Raw genomic sequence first — 15,065 nt, forward strand, 5'->3', positions numbered from 1 at the left:
TTTGTCGTTTAATTTTGTTTTGAAAAAAATTCTTGATACGGTGTCGAAAAAGTGTTAATTATATCTATGTTGTATTTTCCCCATATTCTTTCAATTATTTAGGAGTGGATTGAAAAATTTGCTTACTTTAGCACAGACATGTGCATCTAAATTTTGATGTGCTTGTTAGATGTACATCAAATTGAATAAAGATCTTTCTTGTGTTGATCGTTTGTCATTTCAGTTGGGGGTACCTATCAGTAACTATCAGAGTCTTAATAATCAGCGCTTAATTGCCCACAGGTAAATAGTTTGTTTGTTACGACACCTTCACGTGTGGAATAAAATTTCGCATTTCCTATTAATATGAAGCTTTCACTTGACAACTACATAACCTTGTGATAAAAAAGCTTAAAATCACTAAGTACATGAGTTTTGACAGTAATGTCTCTTGCATCATTATTACGAAATGTAAAACCCAATGTACCAAAAATAGCACTGACATGACTACGAACAAATTCAGGGACGATTATCGCAGGCTGCTGAAGGATCTTGAGAAATGTAGTACAGAATTCGAAGTAAAAAATTAACGAGTCATCTTTGTGTTTACCAGCGTAGCGTCCCAGTACGATTTTTGTCCTCAATGCAATTTTTTTCTCAGCTCAAATGTGGTATAATTACTACTCTTCTGCAAAATCAGTACTAAACTATATTCTTTTCACTTTGTATTTAAATTTACGCATCGTGCAACACAGCAAAAAAACAAACAATAGCAGAACAACAACAAAGTTTGACAACATCAACAAAACAACAACAAAATTTTCGCACAGCGGCACATCACAGAACAGCAACGGTCGTCGATTTGCAAAATCAAATCCGCATTAAAGTCTGTGCACTATGTACAAACTGTTCAGCTGGACGCCGTACATAAACACACAGCTCATCCGCGCAAACTTAAGTCGTCGGCATTACGCCAGTTTAAGAGATTAGCAATCTGCCACGCGTCCAAACCCGCCGTTCTGGAATGGGTTAAATCTGCGAGCTTAAAATCACATAGTGTTATTGTCGACAACAAGGTTGTTTCACCCAATGCTTAACGCCAGGATTTTGAGTTCTAATTTTGTAGAATTTATTTTTTGTATGATTACGCGAGTACAGTTTGATGACGACACAACAAAAACGTCACAGTGATCTACAAAAGTTCGCCACAAGAGGAGTCCGAAGCCCTCGGTGTTCGGCCTCACAAGGCCAGTTTTTTTCCCTGATTCCAGCGCATGTATATGTATAGCGACAAGCACAAATCCGTGCAAATGCTCGCACTCGTCAGTTTGAACAGTACAAAGCACCTTTCCTGGTCTATGAAGTAGGCGCAGGTGGTGGGTTGACTCCAGACTTTTTCAACGGCGAAGAAATATCCTCAAACTCGGCTTCAATGATTTCAGTTGTAGCTTTGGTTAATGGTCTTATGGTTGTAAGCTCTTGACCACTTTCAAGAACCGACTGGATTTGCTCCTGGACTGCAGCCAACTGCGACGCCATACCTCCAAACTCTTGAAGAAGCTGGTTAGTAAGCTGTTGCTGTCGAACAGCAGACTGAATGATCTGCAGCATAAGTAAGCTCTCCGGTGTGGCAATCCCACTTGGTGTGCTTGTACCATCATAGTCGGCCTCTTCTTCCATAGTGTAGTAGTCATCCATAGTTGCTGTGCTTGAGGAAGGGGTCTCACTTGGGTCTTCTTCTTCATTAACATAGACCGCTTCCATAAGATCAATCACATCAGGAGATTGTGTCGTCGGATCAACAAGCCACTCTTCCTCTTCTTCTAGCTCTATCTCCTCTTCAGTGGTGGTGCTTTCTTCTTCCTCAATTTCAATCTCTTCCTCCGTGGGATTCTCTTCGTTTTCCTGTCCTGGCGAGTATTCACTTGTGTCACCGTTCTCGCGGAAAACATCGGTTTGTTTTCGATAAGACATTATGATCTGGTTTGGATGGTCGGCCTGGTACTCGCGCCCTACAAAACAAAAACATACTTATTAGCATGTGCTAGCAATGCTTACAATACGAAGTTTGACCATATTTAGTCACTTCAATATTACTTCAAAGGATTAATTTTCACTTGGCTCTCTTAAATATTCCTGTGTTGCCAATACTTACTGTTTACTGTTTATATATTATGTTTAATACTGTTTAGTGATGTCAAATGCTATCTACTTGTACACACAAGACTACCACAGAGTATTTTAACACCACAAAGCTGAATAAACTTACAGACTGCACCGTAGGTGTCCACCACGTTATGTTGTTCTTCAGGTTGTTCAGCTTCCATACATTCCTCCCCTGATATGCACGAACCGTTGTTTTCATAGTAGCCTTCCGGGCACGTGCAAACCGGTGCACAATCTTCACAATTTATATCCAACTCCTCCATGTTATTTCCTGGTTGACAGACACTTGCACAACCGCATTCAAGGAACTCGAAACCGGGCCTAAAATAGTGAGAATCGAATGTTAATAGTTGTTTTTAGTGCTCAACAAAGTTTGGTACAAGTTTAACATTGAAAGTAAAGTCATTTTGTTTGTACGTTTTGATGAGATCTTGAAAGTCTCATAGTCAAAAACAGCGTAAAAAGTTTAAAAGGTCATTTTTTTACTCATTACAACAGAATTAACAAGACTCTGGTATAAACTTTGGTGGTGTAATAAATGAAGCTTTTCAGTTAATCTTTCTGTTTTGGGATTGGTTCATATTTTACACATAAAGTAGGCTCTACCACCAAGTAAAACGACTTCGAATATTTCATATGACGTACTTGCATGAGCTGGCATTCACGACCTCTTCATGGTCGTCATGATCTGATGACACGACCCTGGTTGTCTGCAGCCAGGCTAAGTAGTTTTTCCCTGCAAAGACGCGTAAGCATGAATAGACAAATGGAAAGTGACAAAAAAGCATCTGCATTGTAGTTCAAGTTAAGGTCGACTTACATTGTTCGGAGTAGGCCTGGCACACAGGCTCCATCAGGGGAATCGCAGGGCTGATCTCTTCAGAGTCTGGGATCTTGGTGCCGAGCTCTGTGTCGACGCAAAAGAAACCAACGCTGTCTCGTTGCAAAGCCTGAGTAAAAGTAAAATTGTTACATCTACTGTTACAGTTCTTTTCAGATTTCTCAACCCAACGTAGAATATGGTTTTGTAAAGTCATTGGAAGTTACGACTATATTTTCCAAGCTGATTGTTTTGAAATGAGTTGCCTAAATAGTATTTTGTTAAACAATTGATTTTTTTAAAAGCTTTTCTTTGGTTTATTTTAAAGCCTTTCACAGCAACGTTCTTTTACTGGTAATCTTACAAGTCGATTTTCTAATTTCCTTTACCTTGAAGGAACCGTTTTGTACACAGTCAGGGTAGTAGTAAAAGATATCGCCGATTACTTCGTTGTGTTGACGACGGAAGGCCAAGTACTTGTCACGTCGTAGTTGACAAAGTCGAGTGTCGTTCGCCGGAGCTGTGGGAACTTTGCATGAGAGAAAAGAAGAAATGTTAAACGGCGGTGAACTGGTGACACATGGACGCTGCCAACTTGACACATATGTCGTGCAGAAGCGAATGAAAGTCGTGCAGGATAGAATTGGAAAAGGTAGCAAACATTCTGAAATTAGTTGCATGACATACATGCTCGTGCGAGCGGTGATTGGAATTAGTTTGCAAACCTAGGGATTTCTTCCGCAACCGGCGCCAGTTTGGAGTCAAAATTTCCGGGCATTCCATTAACTTAGCCCCGATTGATTTGTTAATGACCAAAGGTTACATGCTTGTTAACGTGTTAAAAGTTACATGCAAATAGAATGAGTGGTGCATGAGGAATCTAGTCTGAGGTGTTTTCCTTCATCCGGCATCATGTCGCAATGTGTCATCAGTTCACCGAGCATAAACCGCCATGCAAAAGCAAGCAATAAAAAGCACTGCATATTGGAAAGATGAAAACATGTTTGATGTTAATTTGATGGCAAAATAAGCACATGCAAATGTTTTATAACAAAGAAGTAAACTCAAATAATGATAAGAGTGTGAACTCACCACATTCAAGGCTTTCTCTGGAGTGGAAATGGGATACAGTGCTTTGCTTGATTTCGCCAGTTTCGGGAATAACGCAAAAGCAATAACCCCTGTCCTTGTAGGAACATTGTTGAGGCTGTAAAACAAGCGAAATTGGTATTATGAAATGAACAATAATGACCCTTAACTATCAATTTTACGATCCGCTCGCATATCATGCATCATGTCAAATCCGCTCTGAGTTTAAGCTATATTTTCATCGTGGTAGGTTAGATTATCCATATAAGGTATTTCGTTCCGGCGTCGACGTCAAAAGATATAGCAAACCGCCTTGCAATACCTTCAAGCAACCCGTTTTAATCCTTAATACATTTCGGGAAAAGCGGCACATGGGAAGTACCGCAAACGCCGGTTCGTATTCAGGCCTGCAGCGTACGTAGGTTAAAGACTTTAACACCGTCTCAAACTACCGATATGTCAGATTACATAAGTCAGCTACTTGATCCCCTCTTACCATCCAAAATCGGCCGCTTTCGTCGCATTCAGGTATGTATTCAGGCTTGCTGACGATCTTGTTATATTCCTGCAGTTCTTTGCTAATTTGACGGTGCCGATCAAGACATGGTGTGCGTGAAGAAGCAGCCTGAGTTGGCGCTCCTGAAATCAAAGTCAAGTGGGGTCAGTTATGGTGACTTGGACATACTGTTCAATGCATTAAAAGCCATTACTCGAAACTGCTGTTCTGCAATTACAGTTGCTTTTATTGGCGCTTGTATTTGAGCGGCTTAATGGACTAATGGGCAATAATGCCGTATGCGTGCATGTAATGTTCGCACAACGAGCGTACATGCAATTACAACGCTCAAACGCATCTTCAGAAATAACCCAAGCCTTTAACGCGAAAAGTCCCCGCGTGAAAGCAGAATTGCAACACTGGTGCGTTGAAACAAATCGCTATGCACCGAAATGCGGTCGCAAAGTCGTCTTGATTGAGTGAGAATGATTCCCGGTATTATGGGCGCGGATTTGGTGACCTGATTGATACGTGTTTATCGCTAGAACAAATTGAACTTTTTGCCTCGGACGACTTGAATGTTGATCTTTCTGTCAAGGTTATGATTCCCTTGCGGCTATGAAGCCGATTTGACGAATTGTTGTAGCTCACAATAGGCCAGGTGATTTCCGCAAAGACATCACCTTGAGTCGCAGTTTTCGAATTTTTGTCCACATTTTTTTATCGCACTTTTGGTCTATGTTCATTCTGTTTAATTACGCAATCCTTTTCGCTGACTCACAGGGTTATTCCACCCACGCGTTTTAGTTTCCGAGGAATGCTTAGTATACCGTTACATGTCAGATTAGCATATACGGCAGGAATTAAACAAGTATCACTCGTTATGGCTATAGACCGCAAAAAATCGGTAGTTACTGAAGTTAACATGTTCACTGTCAAGAACAACATCGCTAAAGCCACTATAAATAACTCAAACCGATACAGTAAGCCTGAAATATCCTCTTAAAACGCGGTGGTTCGGTAGCAAGTCTGGTTGACCGCGCCTTGGTGGAGGGCTAGCTCTTCACACGAGACTCGAATTCACTCGGTAATCCGGTTTGATTTAAGACTGCCACGTCGGCGTTAGTCGTAATAATTGCACTTGTCGCACCTTGGCCACCACTTAATAAATCGGCTCGCGTATTTTCACACACTTTCCCAGAATCTTAGTTACACCTTGATTAGCTTATGATCATGCGGCTGCCGTTGTGGTTTTTACCTTGTACCGCGAAAGTTCTGTTTTTCAAAAAACAGTTGTCAAGCTTACCTGAAATCGGTTGCACCACGGCCAAGAGAAGTAATGCTGCTGCGATGATTTTTTCCATGTTGATTTTTCTTCAGAAAGCAAAAATTTTTAAGTGTAAATTATGCTTATGTCGCGTCTGCAAAACGAAAGAGAACGTTAACGATCTCTGTCGTAAATCTAAAGCTACATGAATTTCGCGCAAATTTAAAACTTCATTAATTTGCGCAAATTCAAACTACATCAGTTTTGCGCAAATTTAAAGCTACATTAATGTTGCGCAAATTCAAAACTACATGATTAGCACAACATCTGCACTTAATAATCCCAACCGAAACTCCAGAACATTCTTTTGCCCCTATCGGCTTGTTGGCGTCTCAATCTGACTTCTGAAGTCACGAAGCTCGCAGTGGCGCTTATATACCCTATCGTGCGACCACGTGACAAAGTCAAACGGGTCCCTGCAGTCGAATCTTTTTTCTTCTTGAAAATCGTCCTGATGCCCCAGGGCCTAGGTTCCGCCGCCGAGCTACGAGACGAATGTTGTGATCGTCGAAGACCTCGAAACCGGATAACCTTTGCAAGTTTGCTGGTCCTGCAGAGCTCGCGCACCTACGTTAACGGATGGAATTCACCTTTTTCACTGCAAGAATCTTAACCCAACTCTTGGTGTGCTTATTTTAAAATGGTCACCGTTTTTTATGTTTTTTGTTTTCGAGGTTTAAGTTCATGAGAACAAAAAGATTCAGTATTTGATTAAATAGAAGATTGTGGACTATTGTTTTCATGAACTTACACCTATGGAAAAAATGTTTATGATATTCATCATGTACCTAGCAACGAGCTGGGTGATAGTATATTTTGGGGGTTTGGTCAGTTCTTGTTGGTATTCTATGCAACATTTCTATGATCATTGCACACATTTTACTTGGCAGTCTAAAGCGGTAATTTTGTGTCAATTTGTTTTTTTGCATTCAGATTTTGCCCACTCGTTCCAACTTTCATTCCACATTGTAAAGATCTGTTATTAGCCTACATGTCGACCCATCCGGCTTTGCTAGCGTGTCTCATAAAATTGTAGTTGATTAAATGACTGTCAAACCAAATCGTTTCTGATGTGATCGTCATCAAACGTTAAGGGCAACCGCAAATATTTCAGAGAAGTTATTTTGAATATGTCACTCGTTTTCTGTAGCACGTGCACAGTATGACACAGCAAATGAATCAAACAGAAGCGGTCTGGTTTGCACGTAACGCAAGGTCTTTGCCTTTGTCATAATGACCTGTTAACTTAATGAATTTTCCCCTGTATATAAACATATCCAAAGTTCGGCATCTCATGGACAAACCACAAGCGTCTTACGGATCTCGACTTTGCAGATGACATCGCCTTGCTCGCAGAGTCGATGACAGATCTTCAAGAAATGACCAACTCATTGGCCAAAAATGCAGCAACAGCCGGTCTGACGATCAACAGCGACAAGACTAAGTTACTTCGAGTTGGAGGGGAAACTCAGTCCAACGTACATTTAACCATCAATGGAATTGAGCCTATTAACAACATCACAAGCTTTACCTATCTTGGCAGTGTGTTCACAACAGATGCTGATGTGGAGGCCGACATAAATGCCCGCATCGGAAAAGCTGCTTCGGCCTTCAGAAGGCTCAAAACAGTTTGGTCAAGCTCGAAGGTTTCGAAACTGGTAAAGATCAAACTGTACCAGTCAATTGTAATGCCCACCGTTCTATATGCCAGTGAAACCTGGAAAATGACAGTCAAGCTGAAAAAGCACATAAACGCTTTCCATCAGCGTTGTCTTCGAAAGATCCTAAATATCACATACAAGGACCACATTACAAATGATGAGGTGTACCAAATTAGTGGTACCAAGCCTTTATGCACCATCATGTCGACGCGGAGATTTAGACTTGCAGGGCATGTGTTACGCATGTCAGACGAACGGGCTCCAAAAATCGCTATGAGCTGGACACCGCAAGGGAAAAGAAAAAGAGGTAGACCAAAGCTTACCTGGAGGGAGACTTTCCGCAAAGATCTAGAAATGAGAGGGTTAAACATAAAGGAGATAGAGGAAATTGCAAAAGACAGAAAAAAGTGGAACAATCTTGCTGCCCAATGCGCCCAAGAGCGTGGGAAACTATAATAATAATAAAAATATAAACATAGATTATTTATTACAGAAGTTTTTGAAATAGTGACCACAAAGTTTGATGTCGGACCATCATGTTTTTCCCATGCTGTTTGGTAGAACAAATTAGCACTGATTGGTTTAAAAAACTGGTTGTTTTCAATTTTTGGAACGGTCTTTAGCATGTGGTGAAGACAATACATTGCACTTTAAAGTACATGTGACCAGACGCTTATGCTTGCGTGGTAAAGAAGCAATACAATGCAATGTAAAACTACATATTTTCTTACCTAGGTAATTGCATTTATTGAACACAAAACTGTTGTCAATGCCAAGTGTAGCATTAAATAAATGCAAAAACATTACCATGAAAGTACATGTAAATTAAAAAGGCCATGAACAAACCTATCAAAAGCATCTATATTGAAACAAAAACGTTCTCATTTGAAGGTGCGTCATTTAACCAATACAAAATCTTTACAGATAAAGTACATGTAAATCACAAGGGTTTCGAAAAAACTTCAAATATCCACTAATTACGACACGTTTCATCATGCTGGCGACATGGGGATGCCATCCATTTTTGCGGTTCCTGTTGTGACAGAAAAGGTAGTCGTGATGATTACTTTGCCAAGCTACGCGCATCCTCCGCACATTACCATGCTTTGCATGAGCCGGATACGTCACATACATGGATTGCGAACATGCAGCAAAAATCTCAATCCCCCAGTTCGCACGCAAATGTCGTAAAGTGACGCCTATATAGTTGTCGTTAGGGCGTTTAAGGCAACCGTTTTGTTTCTTTAATGCGTCAAATCCGGGTTGAATTTGGAACTGACCTATTTCTTAATAGCTTGTTTTTTCTTTATGTGGCAAGGCACAGTTATTTTTAGAGTTACTGTTTCCAAGCCCTCGTTTCTGGCAGACCCCATATTTCTCTCCGTATTAACTTTTTCCACGTGGAATTTCCTTTGGATAGTTTTGCCATAAAAGGAATAAAGCATTGTCAGTGTCATTTTTCCAATGGCATGGCTGAGTTTTTTTCAATGCCATGGGTTCTGGATCTGGATATACGGGAATTTTTTAGATGTATTTGACTAGCCCTAATTTATTTGTTATGTGTCGAGAATAATGATAAGCTTTACCTATAACGTTTGTTTGTGTACGCCGCAGTAGCTGGTATTTTACGGAGATGAGAAGGTCTCATGGGCGACTTTATGTAATTGAACAAGCCCTACAAAGTCCAGAGAATCGCCTCACATCAAATCCATATCCGGTTAAGCCATAGTAACCTCATTCATTGTTTAGTCTGTAAGGTAATATTACACAACACACCTCAAATGCGTTCACAGAATGGTCCATATTTGTAATGAGCTTGACACTGTAAAGTTTGTGTTTGTTGTTTAAACGTTTGGCTATTCGCTTTAAGGGCGGAAAGTCAAGAGTGATAGTCGTGGGTTGGCGCTCCCATCGAGATAGACTGTCTTCACCTTGCTTTGGACTATTCTCTTTATTCGTACTTATCACAAATTCCGTTTCGTCACGCCTGCATTTTGAGGCTGGATGCAGCGATATCACCTAAATCGCTTGTCTACTTTTAGAATGCAACTTGGCAAGGCTAAACCAGAAAGAAAGGTCATCAAGAATTTGCCTTCCAGCAGTTACAAAATATCACTAATGACAGAGCGCCGCTTTAAGCAAAAGTTTTAGCCACCTTTGAAAATGAAGTTATTTCTGGAACCTTCTTAAAGTCACGTTTTCTTATTGCTATAGGCACTACTCCAAGTTTTACAGCAAACCATTTTTAGTCAACCTCTAGCATTTTTTGAGTTTTTGTGTTTTATTAGTCATTTGATGGATTACAAGTATTCGGGTTTGCAATTATCGAAGACAATTTTAATCAGTTTTTGGTGATTTTGCACCTGGAACGGTGGAATTTACTCTTGAAGACGTCGCTAGGACGTTTCCTGTGTCTGAATTGAAGGCCACATGAAAGTCACCACATGTGATTTGAATTAGTGACACTTAAACAGTATGTTTGACTTTTCCACACACTTTATAATCCTTATACCTTGTAATTTTGCCTTTTACATTTTAACACACATTAGCACAATATCATGTAGCCTACATGTTTAGAAATGTGTGTGGAAATTATAAAAAAAGACGGTATGTTCGCATGCAAAATAAAAACTTAAAATGTAATAGACATTCCCTAAACCGGTGGTTCCCAACCGGTAAGGAATTTTGAAACTTGAGGGAAGTAATTTACTTTGATTTGTACTCGTAGTTTGTAAATAGACACCCTAAATCTGAGAATATAACCGGTTAATGTAAAAGCATAGAGCCAATAAATGATAACCGGTTAAGTTGACAAAAAACCCAATTTTAAATGATCTATTTATGGTTTAGCATCTACTATATAGTATATGAAGGAGTGAAAAATGTTTTAAATTGTAAAGGGAGAAATTTCTTTGAAAAAGATTGGAAACCCTAAACCTTCATTCTCAACTAAAGAATCCAGCTGTTCTACGTGCTAAATTTTATCCACGCCCTTTTTAGTCTTAATTACTTCGGATATTTATAAATGTATATTCTACACATATACACAACGATTAACAGGTTATACCTGTTGGTCTCCATTTTTACGTAATTGTTTAAATTACATCGCAAGGTGTGGACTTTGACTACACACAATATAGGCATTCGGACCGGCACACGGACCTTCGGGTGCGGTCTTTCAAGTTTGCCTTGCACACAACTGTGGCGTAGACGCCGAAATTTTGCCTAGCGTTTCATAAACAAATCATGTGAAAATTCCTAATATCGCGCACCTCGCTGCACAAAACAATCAAAAAATCAGATAAGAAACATGCTTTCATGATTAAATCATGCCTATGTCTGCACCACCACAATGCAAGTACGTGTCAACGTACAAAGGGGATATTTTGGACAGTTAGAAAAAACACGATTTCTACAAGCATCAGCTTTCGAACCGTGTTTGCGGCAACAAACTATGAAAATCGGCACTAAACTGTTAGCGATGAAATCTGCAGCTGACTTTTAGTGTCGCATGTCTCAAATCCCTGATATGGATCTGGAAGTTTGCCGCACGACACGAATTACTGTTCATCGATTTTTTCCAGATAACTATCTTGTAGTGGCTAGAGAAAATTTCTAGCTGCGTGGAAGTTGTTTTTGCGCTTACAATGGTGTTGTTTGCCGCGGCGTGCGTTTGCAAACCCAACTCCTGCAAACTGTTTTGTTTGTGATTTGCATACAGTGCTGAACCCTCACATTTCTTGTGTATTCGAAACAAAATCTCAGCGCAACAGTTCGTAAAATCCAGAGATCCGTATGTATAGGTGTCCCTTCACTGAAAATAAAATATTTGTTTATTGGACAACTCCTTGTTGAATTAACTAATCTTGCTGTTCCTGCAGTTTTATTGCGACCTACCTGATCATTTGACGTCCTTTTTTCATTGCTGTATTATGGCACATTTGTTGTCTTAAATTTCAAGTGTCAGTGTACTGTAGGCCTTGAAAAGCAAAACTTAGATTCAATTCTGTTGTAACATATGCTTAGCCGAAACGTTGTTGCAAATAATTTACTCGTACAAAAAAGCGTTTCAACTGCCTGTGTTAAATTTGTTAGAAGCGAAACTTTGATAAAATGTTGTTGCGCAATTGTTGTAAAAAAAGCTATATTTTCAAGTGTAGGTAAATAAAATTGGCAACCAAGATCATTTCGCGAACATGTTTCTCTTGTATACCTTAAAACCCGTTACCTTACAACTTGTTACAAACGCATAACTTCCATGTGTGAAACTACACCAACTTGTGCTATGATGTCATACGATGAAAACAGTTGAAATTTCCGAGTATGGAAATCATGCTTTGCAGATGTGGTTTGCACTCATACCGGCATAGCAACGTCACGTACGACTTTAACATGTTGCCTCGAGACGGTCCGTGCGAGCGGCGCAATTTTAATTCGACGAAAATCGTGAACGTCCGACAGCTGTGACGTAGCGAACTATTCCGGTGGTTTTGCGCGAAATTCCGACCTCGTCACATTGTTTAAACACAACACACGGCTTTCCCGTAGTCAACAATTCTTGGTTTCGGACTAATATGGTTTACCACAAATATGTTTTGCTGCTGAAGAAAGTTTAGGGAGTTACCGTTTGTTTTGTACATTACTGTCTGCATAAAAAGCAGACATCAAGTTCTGTGTTACCAAAATTAAAATGAAAATATCCTAAAGGTAAATTTTTATGTTACCTTAAAGTTTCACGATTGGAATAATCTTTTTATGGGCCTATAATTAAGATTTTAGTTTCATGTACAAAGATTTTTTTGACAACCGAATGTTGTGTGGTAGGATTTTTGCGTAGTTCCGACTTCAACTGTCAAGGATTGTGGCAGATACACCTGTTTCTGTTTAAGCTTTTGTAGGCAACAGATATGTTTTGCCTTGTAGCGTGGCCTTTAATTACAGATTCCTCCTATCGTGGTGAGACTTCCTGCAAAACCGCTCGTTCAAAAGCAGAAGTATAGGTTCCCAGAATGAATTCGATAACGGTTTACGAACGACGACAGATTGCAGGTGTCGCAAATTTTATGTGCAAAGTATTCGCGACACTCCAAATAAAGGGCACAGCCTGTATTATTAAAGGCCGCTGTCCTTTTAAGTCTGTGATTTGCACCCGCGATGTAGTGTGCATGTTTACGCCCGTACCTTGTGTAATAAACACCTTCTCGCCCACCCTTCCATCTGTTTCAGCGACACCACCACCGTGGGTTGCTAATCTCATGATCGTGAGTTACAGGGCCAAAGCGGTCGCTTCGGTACCAAGTGCACGGGCGATAGGTTGCACGATGTTGGGTTGTACTTAGACGAGCCAGGCGGTACCTTTCTGCATTGCCCATGGGTTAGCACGGGTTGTGCAAGGTACGCATGTAAAGCACGTTGGACCAGCACGACAGACTTCGTATGACGGTCATTGTTTGATTAATAGGTTTCGTCGTGAGCTAACAAATGTTATTTCACGGTTGTTCGTTTCCAAGGAAGAAGATGTATGTAAATTTTGCCGTTTGGACATTGAACGTTTTGATACCGTGTGTGCATTGTTCCGAGTTGTTTTAGGGAATGAAAAAAATGATCACATAGCCATTAAATCGGCTCTACGAATGAATGTTGTCTTTATCTAAATACCGAAACATTACATCTTCCATTGTCTTCAATATGCGACGTTGCTGTATTTGAAAGCATTGAAAAAAATGGAAAACCGGATGTAAAGTTACTGTTCAATAACTTACAATAGGGTCGTTATAAAACGCATAGAAAATCAAACAAAAACATCAATTTGGCATTTACACGGAATCTAGAAATTAAAAAAGAAACGTTCTTTACTGAAGCTTACCAAATGATGGAATTATCGTATCAGCAGAAGAGAGATAATCCCTCAAACGTTTGTTTTTCTTTGCTAAACAGCATAGTCAAAGGGAAATGGTTTGATTTATTTTGTTCTTGGCCATTTATTTTCACGTATCGTTGTGTATCGTGAATATCTTGCGTTGTTACTGACACGACCAAATACCGTGTCAATGATCCCAGACATTTTTTTCTACAATTTTCGAGGATCAACGGTTTGAAGAAAAATGTAAGAGCAACAAACGGTTCCAAGAAACCAAACATGTGTTGGTTGCAACCTGTGATTTTAGATGAAAATATGTTTAAGCGATCGTTAACTTTCGTCTCACATCAGATAGATCAATATAAAGATGTGCAACAGCGACAACAAATGGAAACGATCACTCAATCTTTTGTTTTGACATTAAACAATTGATATACACCAACAGCAGATGTGTAAAACATCAAAAGTGGACTTTTATCAGTTCATGTCAGTATTTCGTTTGGTTTTCAATGAGTAACCGTCGATAGTATCATTTTCTTCGTTGCACCACAAGTAAACTTGAAAATGCTGCTAAGAAAGTGGGAATTTTCCACGTGCCGTTCAACATGGAACCGTTGCTTATTGCAAACAGATGGTCCACGTCTGTTGATGCTGAACTTCTGACGAACATTTCGGTAATCTTGTGGGGATAAATGTTTGTTCGCCTTGACCACCACTTTACGCCTGTCTTCTTTATTCGGTAAAATTTGTCGTCTAACTGATTTAAAATTGTACAAAACACTCATTATAGTTTAGGAATTTGTAATTTGTCAATGTTTCTTTACTAAATATGCAACCTGGTGGACGAAACGTTTGTTCAATATTTAAATTCTTCATGGAATCATACAACTAAATGCTACATCAAAAATATGCTCTTGGTATTTAATGTTATTTAATTCATACAATCAATACATACAATAGCTTGCTTGTTACATACGTTTGTCTGAGCACAATAAAACGTTATGTTACAAAGCGCATTTCTCCATTGAAGTCTGTCTTAGAGGCTTCCAAGATCTCGATCGTAAAGATGGACGTAATCTTGCAATCGGCAAAACGACCCAGCATTGACCACGATACCTCATTTGGAAATCTTTGCCTCAGAGGTTTCTCTAATCGTAGTAGCTGATATTGGCATGATGTTTTGGCAGTAGAACGTCAATTAATACAGCTGAAATTTACAAAAATTCTCGTAAAAAGCAATTCATTTATCATGCACAAAAATTCAAATCTTAAAACGTAGGATCTGGAATTTTCAAAATTTCAAACGTAGGAGCTAAAAATAATTTGCCTACGTGAATCGGTGTATTGATGTAAACCTATCTGTTTGTTTCTATCGCAATGCTTCAAAATACCCCGCTTATGAGGTAGCTTACACTTAGGATTATTACGCGTTTGCTTTACCTTTAAATGTGTTGTGTAATCAAGGCATCATCGATTCATTCGGCTGAGGACGGATTGTTGCGTTTAAGTCTGCGGCAAGTTGCCATCAAAAACACCTAAAGTCTTTCCCAGAGCCTAATTTCTCCAAAAACCCGCGAATCTTTAAGCTGTTTCCTTTTACAACAACTCCATAGGCCGATTACGCTTGTCCTAGCTAGTATGTGTATTGCATAAAGCTGCTTTGTTGC

General features: G+C 39.6%; 1 protein-coding gene across 2 annotated transcripts; it reads right to left on the minus strand.

The window, feature by feature from the left end:
- Positions 1 to 689: 689 nt before the first annotated feature.
- On the minus strand, positions 690 to 6,045 carry LOC145230356 (uncharacterized). Of its 2 annotated transcripts, none has more exons than XM_080095775.1 (8): positions 5,857 to 6,045; positions 4,551 to 4,693; positions 4,058 to 4,172; positions 3,355 to 3,485; positions 2,966 to 3,095; positions 2,791 to 2,881; positions 2,249 to 2,466; positions 690 to 1,991 (listed from the first exon to the last, which is right to left on the minus strand). In XM_080095775.1, exons 1-8 carry the CDS (start codon positions 5,912 to 5,914, stop codon positions 1,336 to 1,338), a joined length of 1,542 nt encoding a protein of 513 aa, XP_079951901.1. In that variant the 5' UTR covers positions 5,915 to 6,045; the 3' UTR covers positions 690 to 1,335. The 2 variants fall into 2 exon arrangements, with proteins under 2 accessions (XP_079951901.1, XP_079951900.1); XM_080095774.1 differs by having other exon boundaries at positions 3,355 to 3,494.
- Between the last annotated feature and the right edge of the window lie 9,020 nt (positions 6,046 to 15,065).

The sequence above is a fragment of the Phallusia mammillata genome, chromosome 5 (genome assembly GCF_965637545.1).
Source record: "Phallusia mammillata chromosome 5, kaPhaMamm4.hap1.1, whole genome shotgun sequence".
Classification (NCBI taxonomy): domain Eukaryota; kingdom Metazoa; phylum Chordata; class Ascidiacea; order Phlebobranchia; family Ascidiidae; genus Phallusia; species Phallusia mammillata.